Below are 21,479 nucleotides of genomic sequence, written 5' to 3' on the forward strand. Positions count from 1 at the left end.
GGGGTGTCCTTTTCCTTTGCTAGGATGAAAACGGTTTTTGGATCCCCTTTTCTGATCTCCAGTGGTCTCTAAATATGGAACATGGGAGGTCAAAGTTACACCTGTTGAATTTCAGCCTGCATATAACTGCCATTGGCATAGGACTGCCTTTGGCATAGTTTTAAGACCAAGTCCCAAAGATTACACCACACACAATTGCAATAAAATAATAAGCCCGTCTGAGTTTTGGCCCTTCTTTTGTTTTTCTAAGTAAAACGAACCACAGTACTATAAATAATGTCAAGCCAAACCTGAAGATTCTTTTCCGTTCACTCGGAAAACCACCAAGAGAAAGAAAAACAAAACACAATAATTTATTTCTTCTAATGCACACATAACATCTTCCAAAAATAAAACTCTGTGGCGCGACCCATTTTTATACGCTAAACCCCCTTGTGAGCAAAGAGCCCCGTTCTTCGATTGCTTCCAACAGTTTGTGAATTTTGAAATGCAGCGTGGAGAAACGCAACACCTTTTTCTGTGCGTTTGAACGAAATCGAAACCTTTCATTCATCCACTCGATCCTGGAAGAATTCATCAAAAGCTGAAGATTTCTCTTCCTCTTTTTCCTGTACAAAACACAACATTTCATTTCAGAAATGATTTAAGCCCACACAGCTGCCCAAAACAAGAGAAAAAGACCGCAGGGCTTACTACACTGCAACTGTTCCTTGTAAAACCAAGATATGCTGTCTTTCTAGATAAACTAATCCAGGTTTCTACAAGACTTTTTGCATCAGGGCAGGAAAAAAAATCAGTCCAGAATAAAGCTCCTGCATGCAAGGTTACTTACTTCAGACCTGAAAGAGGTTCAAGGTTCATCCTATTTTTTTGTCTGTGTAACACTGTGTGTTTTGTGTGTGTGTGTATGTGCTACTTTGTTAGACACAGAAACAATGAATCAGAGAATTGGAAGGAACCTAAAAGGCCTTCAAGACCACCCCCCCACACACACTACAGAATTCACTACATCGATTCCAACAGCTTATTTGAAAACTTCCAGTGAAGAGGTAAGTACTTTTCGTACAGTCACCCATTCTACTGATTTGCAGGAGCAAAGGCACAGCTCCACTTCCTTTCTTTCTCCCTGCACAACAATCTTGCAAGGTAGGACGGGCTGAGCTATACTGACCCAGTCCAGTCTTATTCCCTGGGCTTTCACAGCTCTGTTGCCCACTTCCTCTTTGCCTGCTTTACACTTTGAGAAGCTGTGTCCCTCCCAGCTTTCAGGGAGAGAGTTCTAATCCTGACACTGTTTCTTTTTAGCTGGTGGAGTGAAGGGGGGGCGGGAATCCAGACCAAATTTCTGGGTACTAAAATAACCCACATCTGTTTTATTAGTTCAGACTGAATTAAGATGGCTTGGAATTGGCACTGGATCCTTAGGGAAAATGACGCCGGCTTTTGCCAAAAGGGCTTGGCACCTTCACCTTTGGCTCCTTAAATTCCAGGTCTTCCCCGTACTGAATGGCAAAATCGATATGCTGCAGAACGATGCTGATGCTCTCCTCGTCGGAGCGATCAAGCGGCAGGAAGCGAACCATGCTGTAATCATCGATCTAAACGGAACACACCACACAGTCGGTTTGGAGAGAAGAAACCGGATCAGTTATTGTTAACTTCATCCTTCTTCTCTTATTCAGGATTTGGGAACTAACTTCCCCATTTTCCGCAAATAAGGCCACGGTTACTTTAGGTCAGGGAGCCATGCGTGGAAATATATACCCACCACCTACCAAGCCACAGATAGCTTTGGTTAATTTCTTAAACCGCCTGCTTTTGAGCAGGTCTGTCGAATCATCCAGGGAAGAGTACATGTCCGGATCCAGATATCTGGAAGAAATTGACTAGATTCATTAAACCGCCAAAAGCATCAATGCTAGTTTTTTTCCCTTTGCCTCTTCAGTGCTTTTTTAAAAAATTGCACAATTTCTTTGACCCCTGGCAAGAAGTGAAATCTAGAAGATCAAATTAGACTCAGGACTGAAGCCAACCTCCCCAGGGTCAAAACGCCCCCCCCCCCCAAATTCCCAGGCAAAGCGGGAGCCCTTCCTCGCTCACACTTACTTTTCAATCTCGTTTTTTGCTTTCTTGCTCAACAAATCCATCTTGGACATGACATTAACCTGGGGAATCTCTAAGGAAATCATGGCACTAAGAGCTGCCATCGCACCGGAAATAAACTATCATCAGAAGGAGACAGGACAGAAAAAGAAATGTGATTACCGCATTCCTCAAAATGTGATCTATTGAACGCCCACAAAAGGGTCACTGCAAACGGAAGCAATTGATAAACCAAAATTCTGCCACCGCACAGGACAAAATCAATAATAATATCTCTCTGGTCGTCCACAGCAGGAGATTTCAATTTTCAATACCTCTGAATCAGGAAGATACCTTAAAAGATTCCACCATGAATTGAGAATCGACCAGGAAAACACCACAGACGTGAAATTCCCACTGTTGCAGCTTCTCTGCAAATTGTTTCATCACAGGCAAGTGAGTGTAGAGTTCAATCTGACCTAAAAACAAATAGGTTTATTCGTTTCAAGTAGCCATCTCCCAATTCCACAGAAGAAAACCTCAAGGTCACTGCAGAGAAGATATTTAAAATTAGAAAGAATCAGACATCAACAAGAACAATCCCAAAATGACCATTTGTCTGTGCTGGAGGAACCAAAAAGAGATACTCTTTGACTATCATAAAATGCGATATATCTTCCCTCTCTGCTTTATTATCTAAAGTTTACGGATTTCTTCCACACCTTCAAAGCCCCAAAGTGCCAGAAAGATTACAGCCCCTGAATTTCCACAGCTTCAAAATTTTATTCATTTACTTATTAAATGTTTGTGCTGTCCATCTCCCCTGAAAGGCGGGCAATTAAAGCCCATTTTTAATCTAAAGTCAAACAAAAAAGTGCCAATCATCCTCATCCTTCATCCAAGGGTCCAGGAACGGTATCCTACCCCTTTCCTCAGCTTACCTGGACAATCGAACAGGATGTAATCATCCTCCACGTGACCAAGGCATTCTTCCAGCCAATCAAAATTGTTTGCAAAATATTCCATGCAAAAAACTAAGCCGCCGTTGGGGCCGAAACGGAGGGAATGATCTTCCATGACATCGTCCACTTCAATCAACTCTCGGATATCTGAAAAATAAAGGGGGTGGGGGGGAGGAGGAGGAGGAGGAGGAGGAGGAGGAGGAGGAGGAGGAGGAGGAGGAGGGACCCAGCCTGTATTTGCCAGACCAAGACCAAGATTTGTCACCATGCCCGGCTCATCTCAGGGAAAGATGCTTGGAGTCAAAAGAATCCCAAACGGATAAATTCTCAAATGAGCTGCTTCTTTCTCAACCCAACAAGTCCTTTGGAGGTCCCAGGCAACCCCCAGTCTTAAAAGAGAGACCCCTTTACCTGCCATGACATCGTAGTCGAAGTGTTCGGCTGCTGGATCGAGGTTCACCACCTGCACGGACCGGTTGAGGGCTTCGCAGTGCTGGACCATGATGGAGCAATAGGTGCTCTGGGAGAGGAGAGGAGAGGATCGGTTGGCGGGGGCCGCAACAGCTCCCCACGATCTCAGGTTGGCTACTCACCTGGAACTCCGCCCGCAAAGGAGGGAAGTCAAGGCACAAGGGGGAAAAAGGATGGATTTGGACAGCGTTTCCCAACCTTAGGAACTTGAAGATGCGTGGACTTCAACTCCCAGAATTCCCCAGCCAGCTATGCTGGCTGGGGAATTCTGGGAGTTGAAGTCCACGCATCTTCAAGTTCCTAAGGTTGGGAAACGCTGGATCTGGAGACAGTGCAACTACCAGCCACTAGATGGACGGGTGGACTTCAACATGCTGGCTAGGGAATTCTGGGTATTGAAGTCCACCCACCCGTCTAGTGGCTGATCGTTCCACTGTCTCCAGATCCACCCTTGTCCATCCGTCTTCAAGTGGCCAAGCTTGAAAAACGTTGCCCCCCCCCGCACAAGAGACCTCGTAGCCCCCAAGCCAAAGCCCCCCGACTCACCTTCCCGCTTCCCGCAGGCCCCATCACCAGCTGGGCGTAGCGAGGCATGGCCACCCGCGGGGCCAAGAAAGCCGCCCCCGGAGCGAGGGCAAAGAGAAGAAAAAAAAAAAAAGACCACAACGAATGTGAAGGCGCTTGATCCAAAGAACGACCCGTAGCCGCCTCCTCGGCCCTTCCTTCCCGCCGCTCTATGGTTTGCGGCTCGCTTCCGCGAGCACAGCGACTCCCAGGGAGGAAGAGGAGGAAAAGCCGAGGAAGGGCAGCAGAGGTTTTCCCTCTAGTCCGCCAAGACCTGCGGCGCTCTCGCGAGATTTCCCACCTGCCTGCCTGCCCGCTGCTGGACGTCCGGCGAAGCCGCCCGCCTGGAGGGGGCGTGCGGGTAAGGGGGCGCCCGGGGGAGATCCGGGGTTCCCCGCCTTTCCCCAGCCCGGGATGGGCATCCCGTCGCTCTTGGCTCGGGCATCTCGTGACGCCCCCCAACCACCCAGGGGGTCCCGAGTCCTCTTTCTGGGGGGTTTTTCACCATTGAACCTTTGCGGGGGCTCCCTCGGGGGGTCTGGCTGGGCCACCCTTTGGCGTGGGGGGGGGGTTGGGTGGTGTTGCTGGGCATCTTTCCCAGCTCTCGCCCCCACCCCCTCTCCAATTTGGCATCCAGGCTCCTCCTTGGCAGTGTTGCAGACCCCACCTTCTAGATTGGGGTGCAACTGCTTTGGGCTTCCTTTGGGGGGGGTGGGTCTCCCATCCAAGGATGAAGCAAGCCCGGTTGTACTTCACAATCAGACTTCCTCTGACACCAGCATTTGCTTGCTAATATTTTTTCCCCCGATTTGCACAGATTCTTCCCCCGCCCCCCCCCCCCAAATAAAGTCACACACCTGCGATAATCCCTCACCTTGCAGAAGTTGGGATTTCAGAAGAATGCAGGCTCTCTTGCCAGCAGCCAGGAAGAGGCTGGCTATTATGGTTGCTGAAGTTCCACTCTGTGGAGGTCCTCAGGCTGGAGAAGGTGGCCCCAATTCTCTCTGACTCTTCCCTTGGAGGAAAGTCATATGCAGAAGTAGACCCTCAGTAGAGTAACCTGGCAAACAAACGATTTCGGAACACGTAGATGGGCAACTAGTTTCACAAGCCCTCATTCGTAGGCCACTTTTAAGTTTTCTGCCTTTTATGATCGCTGGAGGTCAGTTGCCTGTCTGTTTCTAGGTTTGGCGTTTAAACTGGTTTCTGGACTGGGGAGACGACGATGGAGACAGCGGAGCCTGTGGCCCCTGACTGCCAAGGAGACCAAAGATATAATGCCAGACCAGATACGGACTATCCCCTTCGCGTGCTCTACTGTGGAGGTAGGTGTCAAAAAGACAGCTTCTTCATAAGCTACCGGTGGGTTTTCTTTCCACTTATCCTAGTTCAGGCTACTTGCAGATTATCCAGGTTTGGACAGTAGAAAGTGCTTTATCTAGAACAGTGTTTCTCAACTTCAGCAAATGTAGCTAGCTGGGGAATTCTGGGAGTTGAAGTCCACATAACTTTAAAGTGGCTGAGGTTGAGAAACACTGTCATACAGTTGGCAGGTGCCTTCCGTGCAATTTTAAAAATGAAAATGGGCATTCACAAAAAAGATAGGAATTAATACGTTACAAGTTAGCCTATTTTACAAAATGGCGTTCTGTAACTAAGAAAACACTAATTAGAAAGACCAGTCTTAAACATGGGATGGAAGGCTTGTGGTTTTTCTGATATTATCAGATCACAGCTTCCAGCATCTCTTTTCATTGGCCATGCTGGCTGGGGCTGCTGTGTATTGTGGTACAAATGCATTTTGAGATACCTTATCTTAAATAGATTTTTTTTAAGCTGGATTATACAAAAGAACATTATCATCGCTTTAAACTCTTCCTGTTTTCTTCCCCAGTCTGTTCCTTGCCAACGGAGGTGAGTAGCATTCGTTTTTGCTTTTGCTTGGTTTGTGCAGTCAATGAAAGCTTTTTAAAAAAATTATCTTGTATAAAGATTTAATTGGAAAACTGCGTTGGTTAGAATTATGCCAGCTCAGCCTATTCACAGTTGCACTGATCTCATTGAAGATGGCTAAAACAGCTTTTATTATAGAAAAGGATCATCCAAGTAGACTCTCCTTTCCCTGTGTGGAAAGATGATCTATGACATGCATTTGTCCAAAATGATTTTTTTTCTCTGCTCTTACATGCAAGTCCTAAAGATTTGTGTTAATGCTATATAGATTTTGCCGTTCTAAAGAAATAGCTTTACTCTGTTTGTTTTTTCCCCCCCTCCAGTATTGTGAATACATGCCTGACATGGGAAAATGCAGGCAGTGGCTAGAGAAGAATTTCCCAAATGAATTCGCGAAGATTACTGTAGGTAAATACTCTCTGTTACCTTTTGAGCATGAAATTCCTTTCCTAACCCTATCCTCGTTTGTCTGGCAAACCATTGCATCAAATCCAGTGGGATTTTCTGGGTGGCAGAGAGGACTCCAAAGTTGCATTTTGTGAGAAAATAATACCAATAGGGCGGCTTAATTTGCTAAATGGAAATAACTCTCAGTAGGATCATCGTAAGGAAGGGAGCCTCGTAAAAAAAGCCCCATAAAGAAATCTATAACCGCTCTCTTTATTTGTTTGCAAGACTCCGACATCCCTAATAACTGGGTATATTTGAATTCCAGAAAACTGCCCTAAACAAGACTCTGGCATCGGAGAAGGACAAGGAACAATCGGTGAAGAGGAAGAAAAGAAAAAACAAAAGAGAGGCAATGATTCAGCTTTTTTTCCCTTAAGACCTTATAAATGCACACTGCAGTTTTTCTTTTGGTGTCGTCCAGGATTAGAACTCCAGACACCTCTGGAGCACCCCAGGCTGGGCAGGGCGAGCTCAGCTGTTGCTGGGGCGGTGAGAACATAGAATTATAGGGTTGGAAGGGACCCTGGAGGTCTTCTAGTCCAACCCCCTGCTCAAGGTAGTTTGAGAGGTGACTTTGTAGACGGTGAGAGAGTCAGAAAGACAGCTGGCCTCTTTTTTTTGCATCCTGCAAGCTAGATTTTGAAAAGCTATTTATTCCCTTTCCTTTCTGTGTGCCCGCCAGGTGGAAGGGGTCAGATAAAACAGAAGAAGAAAACCGTGCCTCAGAAAGTGACGATAGCAAAAATCCCCCGAGCGAAGAAAAAATACGTCACGCGAGTATGCGGCCTTGCGACTTTTGGTGAGTGAAACAAAACCACGTTTTTACAGAGGTCTCTGGGCTCAGTGGAGATCAGCCAAGTATTAAAGACCAATTTATCTCTGGAGCAGCTTGCGAGCTACCAAGGAGAGTGGGCTGGGACCAGTTTTTTGAAGCTGGGAATCTATATTCTAAATGATGCGAGAGCCCCCTTTGAAGGTGGGCCTACAATTTTGGGCTTAAGGTCAGGATAGAGAATTTTTTCTTCCATAATAATAATGTAATAATGCCGCTTGGGTGTGTGTGTGAAAGCCCTAATAAGCAGGCATATACATAGAATGAAGGCTACTGCTAAGCTTGTAAGCCGCCCTGAGTCTTCGGAGAAGGGCGGGATATAAATGGAATTAAAATAAATAAAAATAAATAAAAAATAATCTGACTCGGTTGTTTCACATCTGACTAGGCGGGATTCTGGGTTGGCTGCCAATCTTGTCACTGTGTAAAGTGCTACTGCTAAGCTTGTAAGCCGCCCTGAGTCTTCGGAGAAGGGCGGGATATAAATGGAATTAAAATAAAAAATAAAGACATTGGTGGTTTCAAACACAGTTTGTCAAAAGTGGCAATGTTAAGGTCGGTGGACTTCAACTCCCAGAATTCCCAAGCCAGCATAATGTAGGTGGCTGAGGAATTCTGGGAGTTGAAGTCCATCTGTCTTAACATTGCCCATTTTGAAAAACCCTGGCTTTAGATACTGGTAACCGAGCAGCAGCAGCAGCGTGTCTTGTCTTTTATTTCTTTTTCTCTTCTCCAAACAGAAATAGATCTCAAGGAGGCACAAAGGTTTTTTGCTCAAAAGTTTTCCTGTGGTGCCTCCGTCACCGGAGAAGATGAAATAATTATTCAGGGAGATTTCACAGATGATATCATCGAAGTGATTCAGGAAAAATGGCCCGAGGTAAGACACCACAACTCATCGGAGTGACTGTTAAAAAGAGCTTTTTCATTCAAGTTGCCGGAGTGGATTTTCCGTTGCATTTAAGACTTTGCAGTGGAGCTGTAAAGTTGAAATTCCATGACATCCTGGCGGGGAATTAGAAACTGACATGGTGTTATGTTAAGTTGCTATGACAGTTGACTCTTTGCTGAAATGGATCAATTACATCCCATTAAGCTATTGTTGAATTCTAGCAACCATATCAATAGATTTTTTTTGTGAATTCTCTAAAGTGTATCTCATTAAAAGATCGGTGGGAATGGCTTAGAAACCCTCAGGCTTATATTTTGAGAGATGTGCTTATGAGACTAGAGGTGTGGGGAGGGAAAAGGGGAAAAAACTTGGGTACTAGGTTTGTTTTTCTTCCCTCCCATACATATTTTCCTGTATGCCACGTCTTCAACTAGTTTTGTTAAACTAGCTAAAAATCACTAATTGGGCATGGGGATATAATCTGTTGACTGATTGACTCTTACTTAGGTAAAACTTGGAATTAAAGGAATTTATCTTCTTCCCACCCCCAAATAATCTTTGAAATTCAAGATATTCAATTCATTTCCATATGATCCTTTCTGGTGTGATAATACGTTTGAACTTCTGTGCTGCAGGTGGATGATGACAGTATTGAAGATCTAGGAGAAGTAAAGAAGTGAGATTGCTTTGGAAAACCCACAACACAAGTTTCTGCCTTTTTTGGACAAAGGCCCGGTTCTAAGCCAATATAATCCAAGTGGGACTTGCCTGTCAGTTGAAGAGGCATGTTTCCTTGGTGGCATTTTTTACTGTTGTCTGCTGCTTTTTATTTTTTTGTCTGTGATACATTTTTTTTTGCCAAAGTTTAAACTTGGGGAAAGTGAGAGTATCATGCTTCGGCTGGAAATAGAGATTTAATCTAATAAAGTTGTTAACTGTTCTTTGCTGTGTGTGTCTCCTTCATTTTCTTAACTCAGGATTTCAACCCAAGTTGGCAGCTTCCTCGAAAGCGAGGCCTGGCCTAATATATGAATGTAGTAGCCCCTAGGAATGTGCCACACAGTCTGGTCTTGAAATTAAAAAAAAAATGACTTTGCTTTTCTTTGCACAAAGAACCCTGCCTCTTAAGATTCTGGGTGCGCCTGCCCAGTGGAACCAGCTGCCTGCGGAGCTTAGGACTGGCCCCAACCTCCATTCTGCCGGGACCTGAAGACCTGGCTCTTCGAGCTCTCTGGCCCAGGCTGAGAATATTTTTAATTTTAATTTTAACTGGGTTTTAATTTTCTCAGGGTTCTATTTAATCTCTTTTAATTTATTTTAACGTTTGTATTGACTGTTTTTTAAATGCCCTGTAAACCGCCCTGAGTCCTTCGGGAAAGGGCGGTATATAAATCTAAATAAATAAATAAATAAAAGCTCGCAGATTTTCCATCTCTGAGCCAAACCCCCACGCACGCGTGAAAAGATCCCACGAGCAAACGGATGAAACTGAGGTCCCCTCGGAGCAAAAAAAAAAAAAAAGGTTTATTTCACAAGCAAAAAGGAAAAAAAAAAAGAGCTGACTTCACAAGCACCTAGTGCGACTGTGGAAAGCCAGGTCCGGAAAGCGGATTTTTATTTGTGGCGATTCAGTCTTGCAAAGAAATCTCTCGAACCTCCTATTTTTCCAGACCCAGGAAGGGAGGAGAGAGCGGCGGGGAAGGGGGAGAAAGGCAGCCGCGATGGGGCGGCCGAGAATCGCGCGAAGGAGAAACACTCTTGCCGGGGCCTCCAACCGCCCGTCGCGCTGGGAACTCCCGAAGACTGGAACCGGCGCGGACCTGAGGCTCCGAGGTCTTCCCTCCGGTCCGCCCCCGCGGCCCTGGCGCTGCTTCCGGACAGGTGAGCGCCGGGCAGGTTGGCCTCGCCCGAAGGAGGCGAAGGAGCAGCCATGGGGAGGAGCTCGGCCGGCAGGGGTCCCGGAACGGTGTTGGTATCCCGGAACGCGTTTCTCGTGTAGACACGGGATCACCCGCCTGGGGCTATGCGCGTGTGTGTGTCAGGGTTTAGTGCAGGGGTCTTCAAACTTGGCCCTTTTATGACTTGTGGACTTCAACTCCCAGAATTCTGGGAGTTGAAGTCCACAAGTCATAAAAGGGCCAAGTTTGAAGACCCCTGGTTTAGTGTGTATGGCACTAAGAACCTGGGATGGGGGGAGGGGAGGTTGTTTACACGGGCTGGTGGATCTTTGCGTGTGCAGATGTGGGTTCAGTGTCTGTGTGTGTGTGTGTGTGTGTGTGTGTGTGTGTGTGTGTTCGCATCTGGGTAGCCCTGTAAGTAATGTAGGGTTGTGTACTTTTCACGTGGCAGCGGGTTTCTCTGTATTGATGTGAGTTCAGTATCTGTGGATATGGGTGTGTGTCACTGTGTACGATACAAGAACTATAGGGGTTTGTGTACAGCAGGGGTCTTCAAACTTGGCCCTTTTATGACTTGTGGACTTCAACTCCCAGAATTCCTCAGCCAGGCACACTGGCTGAGGAATTCTGGGAGTTGAAGTCCACAAGTCATAAAAGGGCCAGGTTTGAAGACGCCTGGTGTACAGAGATGGGTGAATAGGTCTGGATGTGTGTTGTATTATACGGTGAATTTCCTCCTTTTTTTAAAACCTCTTTTCGCCTTACTCTATTTTCTTCCAGATTATTTTGTATTAGAGTTACTATTATAATCAACCCTAAATTAAAATTTCTATCTATTAAACAACCCCGGATAACAGAGTTTCTCTGCTTTGCACCTGTGCTACACCTGAAATGAAGTTGGCTTATTTGACCCTGTTCTGATCTTGGAAACCTGATGAATTCTTCACTGGGCCTTTCCAGTCCCTTGCAGGTAGGAAGATGTGAAATATGAAAATGACATTAGCGTTACAGGATCAGCCTAGAGAACTGGGTAGGGGGGTATCCGATGTAATTTATCATAATACTGTACTCCTCCCCTGAGTCTCTTTTTCTGCCTTGTTAGACCCTCGCCTCCGAATCAGAGAGCGACATCGTTCAGAAACTGAGGAAGGAACTCCAGCTGCTACTTGCAGAGCTGAAAGATCGCGATAAGGAGCTGAACAACATGGTGGCTGTGCATCAGAGGCAGTTTTTGGCTTGGGAGGACAATCGTCAGAAAATACTGACTCTGGAAGAACGAAACAGCAGGTTGGAAAGTGAGTCTCACAAAGCCTAGGCCAGGGGTAGGCAACCTTGGCTCTTTTATGACTCAGGAATTTCAACAGTTGACCTGTCTTGTCCTAGAATTGTTGGCCTGCAGCTCTGTTGAGGTTCCTCTGGCACCATGGAAATCCTGGAATGTTATCTTATGTATAGAATCCTTTCAAGAGATTCTCTAACGATAGTAGAGCTTCCCAGTACTGTGTTAAATCAGTGACCGGATGCTGTTCCAACACAGGGCTATATGTATGTAGTAGAGCCGTTGTATTTTTCCTTCCTTCTGTTTGTGAAAACCTAGCAAAGTTGTGTTGAGATTCCCTAACAAACTGTTCACATCGTGAACTCTCCAGTTTGAAGGACAAGGAAATATGGCAGATAGAACAATCTGAAAGTGGTCAGTGAGACCAGGATGTGGGTGTTCTTTTGGAGAACTGTGTCCTCGCTCTCTTTTATTTTCCCCCCGATGTTTAAATATTTTTTTCTCAGCATTTATTTTAAATTGAATAGGATGCTCCTGACTGGCTTAATTTAAAGCCGCTCAGTCTTGCCTGAACCGCAGCACGGGTGGCAAATTAATTGGATAAATAATAAATAATTTGCATGCAGCAGAGTTTCGAATGGTAATTTCAAAACAGAGAGATGGAGGATGAATGAAATGTGGGTTAACCGCTGTTAACAAGACTTGAACTTCCCCTCCAGATGAGCTACACAAGAGAAATGAAATGATAACAATCCTGACACAGAGATTAAAGCTGCAGAATGACTGTAGTTCGACCCTCGAAAACACTCAGCAGAAGTTGCAGGAAGTGTGTCAAAAGGCCTCCCGCACATCTCTTCAATGTCAGACCCTCGAGGTAGGCCGCTATTATCATTATGAATTTCCTATTATTTAAATTTACATGCCGAGTGATGTTCTGGGCGGCTTGCAAATGGTTAAATCCAGAATACAACGTGAAACAAAGAAGAATAAAGAGGCAGAGAAAATAAACCCGGTTGGAAATAAAGAAAAAAATAGAGAAGGGAGCTTGCATCATCATAAGCCTGGGCAAAAAAGGCACGTTTTCAGGCCCTTTGGAAGCACCAGCAAAGTGGGGGCCATTTAAATCTTTTGGGAAGTCAATGGGCTGCCCGGTCTCTTTGAGGTCCTGCAAATCAGAGATAAAGACATCTGCAAAGCTCAGAGTGACTTCACTGTATTGATATTTTATTTTTATTTTTTTTAATTTTAATTCCATTTATATCCCGCCCTTCTCCGAAGACTCAGGGCGGCTTACAAGCTTAGCAGTAGCCTTCATTCTATGTATATGCCTGCTTATTAGGGCTTTCACACCCCCCCCCAAGCGGCATTATTACAAAGTCAGCTTAATTGCCCCCAACAATCTGGGTCCTCAGATGGGATAGGTCAGTTCAGAGAAGATCCCCACCTACAAGTTGATCTCCATCCTGTTCTTTTTCTCTTTTTTCTCTTTCTTAGGACAAAAACCAAACCTTGGTTGGCTCCGTGATGGACCTCTCAAACCAAGTGGGTCAGCTTCAAGCAAGGGAGGAAGAGCTTCTGACACTTTTAAGACTCAAGGTATTTTATTTGGGCCCGTGAAATGTTCCTGCAATTTTTTGCCCATCATTGGGAGGTAAAAAGGCCGCAAACAGATCCATTTGATCCTTTCTAACAGCGTTTCTCAACCTCGGCATCTTGAAGATGGGTGGACTTCAACCCATAGAATTCCCCAGTTAAGGAACGAAGCTCTTTTAAGCTCTTCACCAATGAACAGCTTTTGCAAAGACGCTCCTTGCTTTTCAGCAAACTCATGCACAACCTGGTTTATTTCTTGGTTTCGGTAGGATAATGATATCCTGGAAGCAACCAGTCAGATCACTGAGTTTACCAGCAAATTTAAAAAGTTAGAAAGTGCTCTGTGCGCCTCCAAGATGGAAGAAAGGAGTTTCAACGAGGAGAAACAGAATTTTAAGCTCAGGCTGAAGGAAATGATGTTAGAAGCAAACAGACTGAAAGGTAAATTAGATTTAAGGCAGGGGTGTCCAGCCTGGGCAACTTTAAGACTTGTGGACTTCAACTCCCAGAATTCCCCAGCCAGCCATGGAGTGGAGGAAATGTTGTCCGAACAGAATTGCAAGTGATTGTTTTAAGAAAATTCAGGAGTTTGCTGTTTCTTTTTTTTTTTCTTTAAAGGGGATCTCAGTGAAAAAACCAAAGAAAACAGCGCACAACGGGAAGAAATTATACAGCTGAAGCAAGAAAATGTTTGTTTAAGTCATGAATTAATGCTTACTGGTGAGTAAGTCTGAAGGGTTACTGAGTCTTGAATTCTAAATGGCCCCTGATGAATTGATTTTTTTTTTAAAAAAAATCACTTGTTTGGTAAGCATATGAATCAAAACTACTCAAGTAAAATTCGGCTGTTTTAAAGTGGGAGAAAGTCTTTTTTTTTCTTTGCACCCCTTTGAGATGTAGTTAGTACTTGACTTATAACCACTTGTTTAGTGACCATTTGAAGTTATAGAGAAAAAAAGTGATTTAGGACTGGTCCTCACACTTTGGACCGTTGCAGCGTTCCCGTGGTCATGTGATCAAATTTCGGGCGCTTGGCAACTGGCATGTATTTAGGACTGTTGCAGGATCCCGTGGTCACCATTTGCAACTTCCCAGCTGGCTTCCAACAAGCAAAGTCAGTGGGAGAAGCTGGATTTGCTTAACGGCTGCACAATTCACCTAAAAATTCAGTGATTCACTTAACAACCGTGGCAAAAGATGTTGAAAAATCAGACACGACTCACTTAACGATGCTATGCTTAGCGATGGAAATTCTGCCCCCTGCCAATTGTGGTCGTAAGTCAGGGACTATCTGTAATGTCTTTCCGGCGATTGATAAGTATGAGATATTTATTGTTTCTCTTTGGGATTCTGGAAAACAACCAGCTCTTCCACCCCTTCCTTTCCCACAGCTGAGAGGGCGAGCCGAAAAGATCAGCTGCTTCTTTCCGCCAAATCAAAGCAGCTTCGGACGGACACGGAACTGAACAATTTGAGACAGGTTAGGGTGTAAACAGAATTCTTTGAAAATTCCTTTTTCATCCTTGGAAATCTCTAGGCCAAATGTCCCCGAAATTAAAATCCCCACTTTTCCAGGGCTTGTTTTGTCCTCTGTTGCCAGATCTACCTGAAGCAGCAACGGGACCTCCAGTTCCTGCATTTCCACCTGGAAAGTTCCGAAGAAAGCAAAGAGAAACGCAGGACGGAATCGCAAGATGGGAGGTACACAACTTTGCTGACCGGGGGGGGGGGAAGGAGAGAATTGCTTCACTTAGCGGCAGGAATTTTGGGCTCAATTGTGATCGTAAGTCAAGGACTGCCTGTAGTACATAAAGTTATGCCTTAAGGCCAACCGGGCTAACGCGAGGTTCTTCTTTTCAGCCCAGGGATGGTTTTGTCGGACCTTGAGATCAGCGACGAGCGAGACTCCCTCTGCGGCGAAGTCAGCCGGAAGATCCCCACGCATTTCGTCCACTTTCCCGACTGTCCTTTGAAAAAGGCCGGCCACTCCTGCCGAGCCCAGAACAGGCAGCAAGAGCAGCAGATGGAGCGCATTCACGAAGGGCTGTTTCGCCATCCCAGATGCCTCCGTCGGGAAGAGGCGACGCCGAGCAGTCCCAGGTGTGCTGAGGAGATGGAGGACCGCTTGGCTGCCCAGCTGGACGTTCCCCGAAACTCCAGATCCAGGGAAACGGTTTGTACGTCGGAGCTGAGCACGGCGACCGCTTTACCGAGACACAAACACTGGTTCGAAGCCAACTTCTCAAGCTGCCTGGCGCCCAGATTCTTTGACAATTCCAGTGGGGATTGCAAAGATGCTTCCCCAGACACGGCCGGAATCCCCCCTCGGCAAAGAGCCTGTGTGCCTCCCTACCCGGGGAACCATGCCTGCGAATCGGCCTGCGGTGCCGGCCGTAAAGCCAGCCTCTACCAGGGCCTCTCAAACCAAGAGTGGACCGAGATGCTCAAGCCGGCGGAGAATGATGGCAGTGGCTTATGGGGCAGGGAGTCATCCCTGAGCCCTCAGGATGCTCCTGAGTTGAAAAGGTTCTGTATTTCAGCTAAGCCTCAGGGTCTTTGGTGTCCACTTCTATTTTGTGGGTTTAATATGTGTACAGGTAGTCCTGACCAGAATTTCCGTTGCTAAGTGAGGCATTCGTTAAGTGAGCCGTGCTAAATTTTACAACTTTTGTTGCAGCTGGTGGGGATGCTGCATTGGTTGTAAACGCGAGGACCGAGTCATAACTTTGAACGATTGTTAAACGGGTGGTCATAAGTCGGGCGTTGTTCGTTAGGTTGTGAATGCAGGGAGGGTACCTAACGGCCCTCTTTGGAGAAACACACAGATCACAGTTAGGCTTAAAGCTGGTCTGACCAGCATTGATCAGCTCCCAGCCGCTTTCAAGGCCACGTGCCCCAACACGGAATGTGGCTCTGGCCTGCTGGTCTTGCTGCGGAATTTGTAAATTGTCTCGGGGTTTTGCTTGCAAGGCGCCAAACTGCCACTCCCCCTCCTTTTGAAGCCTGTAAAATGAACGGCCTTTATCCAAAGGAGAAAGGAAGAAAAGCTGCAGAGTCTGTTCCCTTTTGTGATCGTAAGTCGAGGCCTACCCATAATTATAATCTGAGCACATCCAGGTTGTTTTTCAAAAATATTCTTAGAGGTATTAAGCCTAGCCGTACCTTCAACCAGGGATATCCAACTTTGGCAACTTGAAGTCCTGTGGACTTTGACTCCCAGAATTCTATTCTAGGCTGGCTGGGAAATTCTGGGAGTTGAAGTCCACAGGCCCACAGGTTTCCAAGGTTGGACACCCCTGCCTTAAACAGATTCTGACCATCTGCACTTTGTATGGCCTAAGCACGGCCCAGGTGCCCAGAGGACGCTCACCAGCCCAGCCTAGCGTATATCTCATTTTCTTCGGAAACAACTTAACAACCATGAGATTTTTGCTCTTGCTTTAACAGTGACCATGACGAGACCCTGAACGGTTGTGATTGGGGTGCACCATGTTTCACATCGACCCTGAGGTCAAAGGAGACGAAGCCTGCTGAGATGCCTTCAGCTCTTGAGTACCCTTCAGACCTTCCTGGCCCCTTGGGCTGCTGCCAGCTTCCCACCCATCGTGTAAGTGAATGAATGAATGAATGAATGAATGAATGAACCTTTATTGTCAAAGTACAACCATGTATACACTGAGATTGGCTGAGCCTCTGCTGTCGAAACACAGCCACAAGCCTCAAATATTCTGGCTGTTGATCCCACCCACATAGCAAGGGGTCTTTGGGACTCTCTGAGCTTGGTAATTTTTCTGCAGACTTTCCATGACCCAACTATGTAACACCATCAGTGCTGGAAGAGGGTGGGGTTTGTGGAGTGGGGGGAGGAGATGGGGGAGAAGGAGGAGGAGAAAGAGGAAGAGCAAAAGGACTGTGGGGTCCTTAGTGCTCCTTGAACTTGGCTGTTTTCTTGCAGACGTTTCTTTACCCAACCAGGGAACATCATCAGTGCGGGAAGGGAATGTGGCTTGTTCTTAGTTTATTTCGTAGTTTATTTTCTGGTGGCTTGCCTTGTCGCTGACCGCTTAACCTTTTTACATGGGCTGAGTTTTTCCTAGATGGTTCCTAACCCATTTTGTTGGGCTTCTTCTAGGATTCCCGCTCACCCGATGACCAGCTGCAGCAGATGTGGGCCGAAACCCGGCAGATGGTCACCCACCTTGAGCACCGCCACCTGCTCAGCGCCAGCCCGGCCAGCAGCCTCCATACGGTAGGGTTATGCCTTTCCAACTAGGGGTCTGTAGGGTGAGGTCAAAAGCAGAAAGATGGCGGCCATCGCAGACCAATTGACGCCTTGCCTGGTTTTTATGTTGCTTTTGGTTGTTCTCGACAGGAAGGGGACGATCCCAAGTCCATTTGTGAACAGAAGGTGCCTGTTGAGGAACAGACCAGAATGAAACGTTCTCCTTTTGCTTCTCAAGTGAGTTCTTCCTCTTTCGGCTCCTGTTAGACAGCTGAGATCTTGGGGAAACGGTAGAAAGTTGGCTGGGAATTTCTGGAACCTCAAAACTTCTGGTGCCTCGGCCCAACAATTTGCAAATGTTGGTGGAACAAAATACAAGTCGTCCCGAACTTACAAGAGTTTGCTTAGTGACCGTTTAAAGTTAGAACAGCACTAAAAAAAAGGGACTTATGGCCATTTTCCACACGACCGTTGCGGCATCCTCATGGTCACGTGATAAAAATCCAGACGCTTGGCAATCGTCTCATATTTATGGCTATTGCTTTGTCCCAAGGTCACGTGACACAGGCACCGCAATGCCACCCAGGCACTGGGGTCTGAGAATGTGAAAAGGTGCCTCTTTTGCAGCCTGGTCTTAAATCCACGTAGCGCTCGGACACTCCAGCGAACCTCACGGCTTGCAAACCCTGCCGGCCCTGATTTTTTTTAGCCGCCTAAGGAGAAAATGTACAGTAATTGGCGGTTGCAGGAATGTCAGCTGTTTGCACAGGAATGGAAAACTTAAAAAAAAAACTTTCCAGCCCTGATACAAAGTCATTTTTCAGCAAGGCAGCACAGCTTATGAAGTAAACATAGTTTAAAAAAATATCCCCAAGGCTACGAGGGGCAGTGTTTTTCCAAAGGCATAAAAACAGCAAAAACCCGAAACTAATTGGGAACGTGCCTCGGTTTATTTTTGCTTCAACCAAAGTTGATTTATTTTTCTTTTTAAGACCAGCTGTCTTGTGTTTTGTCTACAACAGGAAAGAAAACGGTCTTCATGAAGGCGGAATATCGTGCCCGGACTGTCACCCGCCACTCAGTCTGGGGGAAAAAAAAAAATCCTCGCAACCTGTGACTTGATGCTAGCAGTCTGTTCCCTCAAATGTGTGTGTGTGTGTGTGTGTGTATAAATTAAAATTATGCTGAAGTGAATAAACTATTTCTAGAAATGTTCTGCGCGGATTAATTGCTAGCCTGCTCAGAGGGAGTTCGCTGTTATGCATATTTTTTTATACAACTGGAAATGTATTTGTGGGGGGGCTGGCTGTGTTTTCGTATTTATGATGTGAAATGAAAGTGTTTGTTTTTATTCGGTGTCTTTTACTGGGGAACGGAGGTCTCCCTTAGGCAGGCCTGTTTATTGCTGGAGTCTAAGACTGGTATTTGCACCAGCTATTATTCAGAAACGTCAAAATGGTGGCCGGCTCAGCGGGGGGAATTCTGGGAGTTGAAGTCTGCTCATCTTAAAGGGCCCCAGTTTGAGAAGCACGGCTCCAAAGGGGAGCCCACCCACAGGCACCCCCTCTTTCTGGCCAACCCAGAGCTGGGGCTCAGCCTGATGGGAAAGGTTTCTCCGGGGTTCCAAGACCACCAGGTTGTGGTTTCAGACTTTCCCCACTTTTTTCCCCTGGGGGAAAAATGAAGAAGCTTCCGCATCCAAATCACCGGAAAAAAAGTGAATGATGATGACGACCCTTTTCCACACTTACAGCCACTGCCGCATCCCCGGGGTCACGGGATCAGAACTGGGACACTTGGCGAGCGGTCCCTATTTACGACGGTTGCAGCCTCCCGGTGGTCAGGGGATCAATCCCCTTGGGCGACCTTCTGACCTGCAAAGTCCGGGGCGGGGTGTGTGTGTGTGTGTGTGAGTCGGATTCCCTTCCCAACTTAACAGCTGCAGCGATTCGCTTAGCAACTGCGGCAAGGACAGTCGTAAAGCGGGGCGAAGCTCCCTTAACGACCGTCTCGCTCAGCCACAGAAAGGCCGGGCCCCGCTGCGTAGGTCGTAGCCCGAGGACCGCTCGTACTTAAGGTGCTGGTACTTACCTTTAAAGCCCTACATGGCTTAGGCCTGGGATACTTGCAGGACCATCTGCTGCCGGGGACGACTTCCCATCGCCCAGTACGCTCACACAGAGAAGGCCTCTTCAGGGTGCCGGCTAGACAATGTCGGCTGGCGACCCCCAGGGGCAGGGCCTTCTCTGTGGGAGCACCAGTCCTATGGAACCAGCTCCCCCCTGAGCTTCGGATGGCCCAAAATCTCCGGTCCTTTCGCCGCGGCCTCAAAACACTCCTGTTCCACCTGGCTGACCTGGACTGACAGGCATTTTAATTAATTTATATTTACAATTTTTAATTTATTTTTTAGTTTTTAATTTTAATTTATTGCACAGATGATTTCAATTTCATTTTTATGTTGAATTCTGTACTTATTACATGTTTTGTTGTTAGCCGCCCTGAGTCCTTCGGGAGATAGGGCGGGATATAAATCCCATCAATCAATCAATCAATCAATCAATAAACGCCGCCGCCCCGCCCGCTGCTTCTTCCCAGCTGAGTCCCGCGGGGGGCGTGGCCCGGGCGGGGAGCGCGGCGGCGGATTGGCCGCCCTGGCGGGGGCGCGGCTGCCGAGCGGCTGGCGAGTGGGCGCCGCCGGGAGCGGGGGGGCGTGGCCGGTCCGGCGCCACGCCCCCCCACGGGTCTGCCTGGCAGGCGCGGCGTCTGGCGGGCGAGGCGGCCGGGCGGGCTGGAGGGCATCGCCGGCCATGAACACCATCAAGAACGTCCCGGCCCGCGTGCTCAGCCGCCGCGGCGGGCACAGCCTGGAGGCCGAGCGGGAGCAGTTCGACAAGAACCAGGCAGGGATGGGGATGGGGATGGGGGGGAGCGCCGAGGGGGGGGGGGTTCCCCTGCTTCCTGGGGAGGGGGGCTGTCAGGTTGCGAAGGGGGTGCGCGCGGTCTTCGTGGGGGAGGAAGGGAGAGCCCCGCAGTCTGATCAGCGGACCCTCCCCCGCAAAAGGGGGGGGCTGCCGGATGCATCTGCGACCCCCCCCCCTGCGCCACATCCCCCTTGCAAGAGCCTCCCCCGTGCAGCATTTCCCAACCTTAGGAACTTGAAGATGCGTGGACTTCAACTCCCAGAATTCCCCAGCCAGCAAAAGCTTAGGAACTTGAAGATGCGTGGACTTCAACTCCCAGAATTCCCCAGCCAGCAAAACCTTAGGAACTTGAAGATGCGTGGACTTCAACTCCCAGAATTCCCCAGCCAGCAAAACCTTAGGAACTTGAAGATGCGTGGACTTCAACTCCCAGAATTCCCCAGCCAGCATAGCTTTCCCCCCTCCCCAAGTGAATGCAGCACCGTTGGGATGGGGGGGTTGCAAAGGGATCTTTGGGGGTGGGGAGGGTCAACCCTGAAAAAGGGATGCAGCATAGCTGGCTGGGGAATTCTGGGAGTTGAAGTCCACGCATCTTCAAGTTCCTAAGGTTGGGAAACACTGGCCTAGAGCATCCCCCCCCTCCAGAATGCATCCGATTTCTTCCCTGCTACACCCCCCCACCCCCGCCCGCGTCTTTTGCAGGTTGTACGGGGAGGGGGCTTCCTTGCTTCAAAGGAAACCCACCCACCCCTTTCTCCACAGTCAGGCTGGGGCTCCTTGCCTAGCTGGAGAGAGAGCCCGGAAGGAAGGCAAAGCACGGGGTGGGGGGGGAGGAAGGAAATTAGCATCAATTTGATAAAGCCGCTTTCCCCCCTCCCCAAGTGAATGCAGCACCGTTGGGGTGGGGGGGTTGCAAAGGGATCTTTGGGGGTGGGGAGGGTCAACCCTGAAAAAGGGATGCAGGAGCAAGAAAGAATGTTAAGCCTGTCCAGGCTCCCAGCCTCCCATAAATTATAAGTTAATTATTATTAGGAATACCGTGATGATGCCTTTGTTTATTTCTGGTTAATTATACGGCCTTAATTTTTACACGGCTGTAAAACTTCTCGGCAGTTGCCTCCTTGTCATTCAAGGAATTGTTGCGCCCTTGTGGGGGGGGAGAGGCTGGTTTGCATGGGCCCCCCCCTGCAATTTGGACGGGGGGGGAGGCAGAATTGATCTCTCTGTCCCCCCAATTTGAGGGGGGAAAAAATAAAAGGGAAGCACCGCTGACTGGCCAGCTGCAAGTTCGCAAGCTGGGTGTGAACACAACTGGAGGCCCGTGTTCAGAAAGGCACAGTTTCTGCTGCTAATTTGT

At 47.6% G+C, this 21,479-nt stretch overlaps 4 protein-coding genes across 4 annotated transcripts in view; 3 read left to right on the plus strand and 1 right to left on the minus strand.

Annotated features, from left to right (window-relative positions):
- Positions 1-337: 337 nt before the first annotated feature.
- Positions 338-4,236, minus strand: GPN3 (GPN-loop GTPase 3). The gene is made up of 8 exons (XM_083373680.1): positions 4,062-4,236; positions 3,456-3,564; positions 3,024-3,191; positions 2,437-2,561; positions 2,107-2,222; positions 1,776-1,872; positions 1,470-1,598; positions 338-608 (listed from the first exon to the last, which is right to left on the minus strand). The coding sequence occupies exons 1-8, from the start codon at positions 4,107-4,109 to the stop codon at positions 546-548; spliced, it is 855 nt and encodes a 284-aa protein (XP_083229806.1). The 5' UTR covers positions 4,110-4,236; the 3' UTR covers positions 338-545.
- Positions 4,237-4,277: 41 nt separating this feature from the next.
- DENR (density regulated re-initiation and release factor) lies at positions 4,278-9,146 on the plus strand. The gene is made up of 8 exons (XM_083373681.1): positions 4,278-4,440; positions 5,265-5,404; positions 5,974-5,993; positions 6,356-6,440; positions 6,748-6,831; positions 7,165-7,281; positions 8,055-8,194; positions 8,842-9,146. Exons 2-8 carry the CDS (start codon positions 5,305-5,307, stop codon positions 8,884-8,886), a joined length of 591 nt encoding a protein of 196 aa, XP_083229807.1. The 5' UTR covers positions 4,278-4,440; positions 5,265-5,304; the 3' UTR covers positions 8,887-9,146.
- A 61-nt stretch (positions 9,147-9,207) lies between these two features.
- Positions 9,208-18,432, plus strand: CCDC62 (coiled-coil domain containing 62). The gene is made up of 15 exons (XM_083373679.1): positions 9,208-9,355; positions 9,623-10,087; positions 10,885-11,074; positions 11,207-11,399; positions 12,103-12,257; positions 12,878-12,979; positions 13,246-13,417; positions 13,595-13,696; positions 14,368-14,456; positions 14,577-14,677; positions 14,837-15,502; positions 16,424-16,583; positions 17,109-17,225; positions 17,349-17,435; positions 18,221-18,432. Exons 3-15 carry the CDS (start codon positions 11,039-11,041, stop codon positions 18,239-18,241), a joined length of 2,001 nt encoding a protein of 666 aa, XP_083229805.1. The 5' UTR covers positions 9,208-9,355; positions 9,623-10,087; positions 10,885-11,038; the 3' UTR covers positions 18,242-18,432.
- Positions 18,433-19,952: 1,520 nt separating this feature from the next.
- Positions 19,953-21,479, plus strand: part of HIP1R (huntingtin interacting protein 1 related) — a 29,098-nt gene continuing 27,571 nt past the window's right edge. Inside the window, exon 1 of the mRNA XM_083373698.1 lies at positions 19,953-20,101. Within this exon, the coding sequence (XP_083229824.1) occupies positions 20,009-20,101 (93 nt within the window). The 5' untranslated portion in view covers positions 19,953-20,008. The remainder of the gene's footprint in view (positions 20,102-21,479) is intronic.

Source organism: Vipera ursinii (assembly GCF_947247035.1).
Source record: "Vipera ursinii genome assembly, chromosome: 14".
NCBI lineage: Eukaryota > Metazoa > Chordata > Lepidosauria > Squamata > Viperidae > Vipera > Vipera ursinii.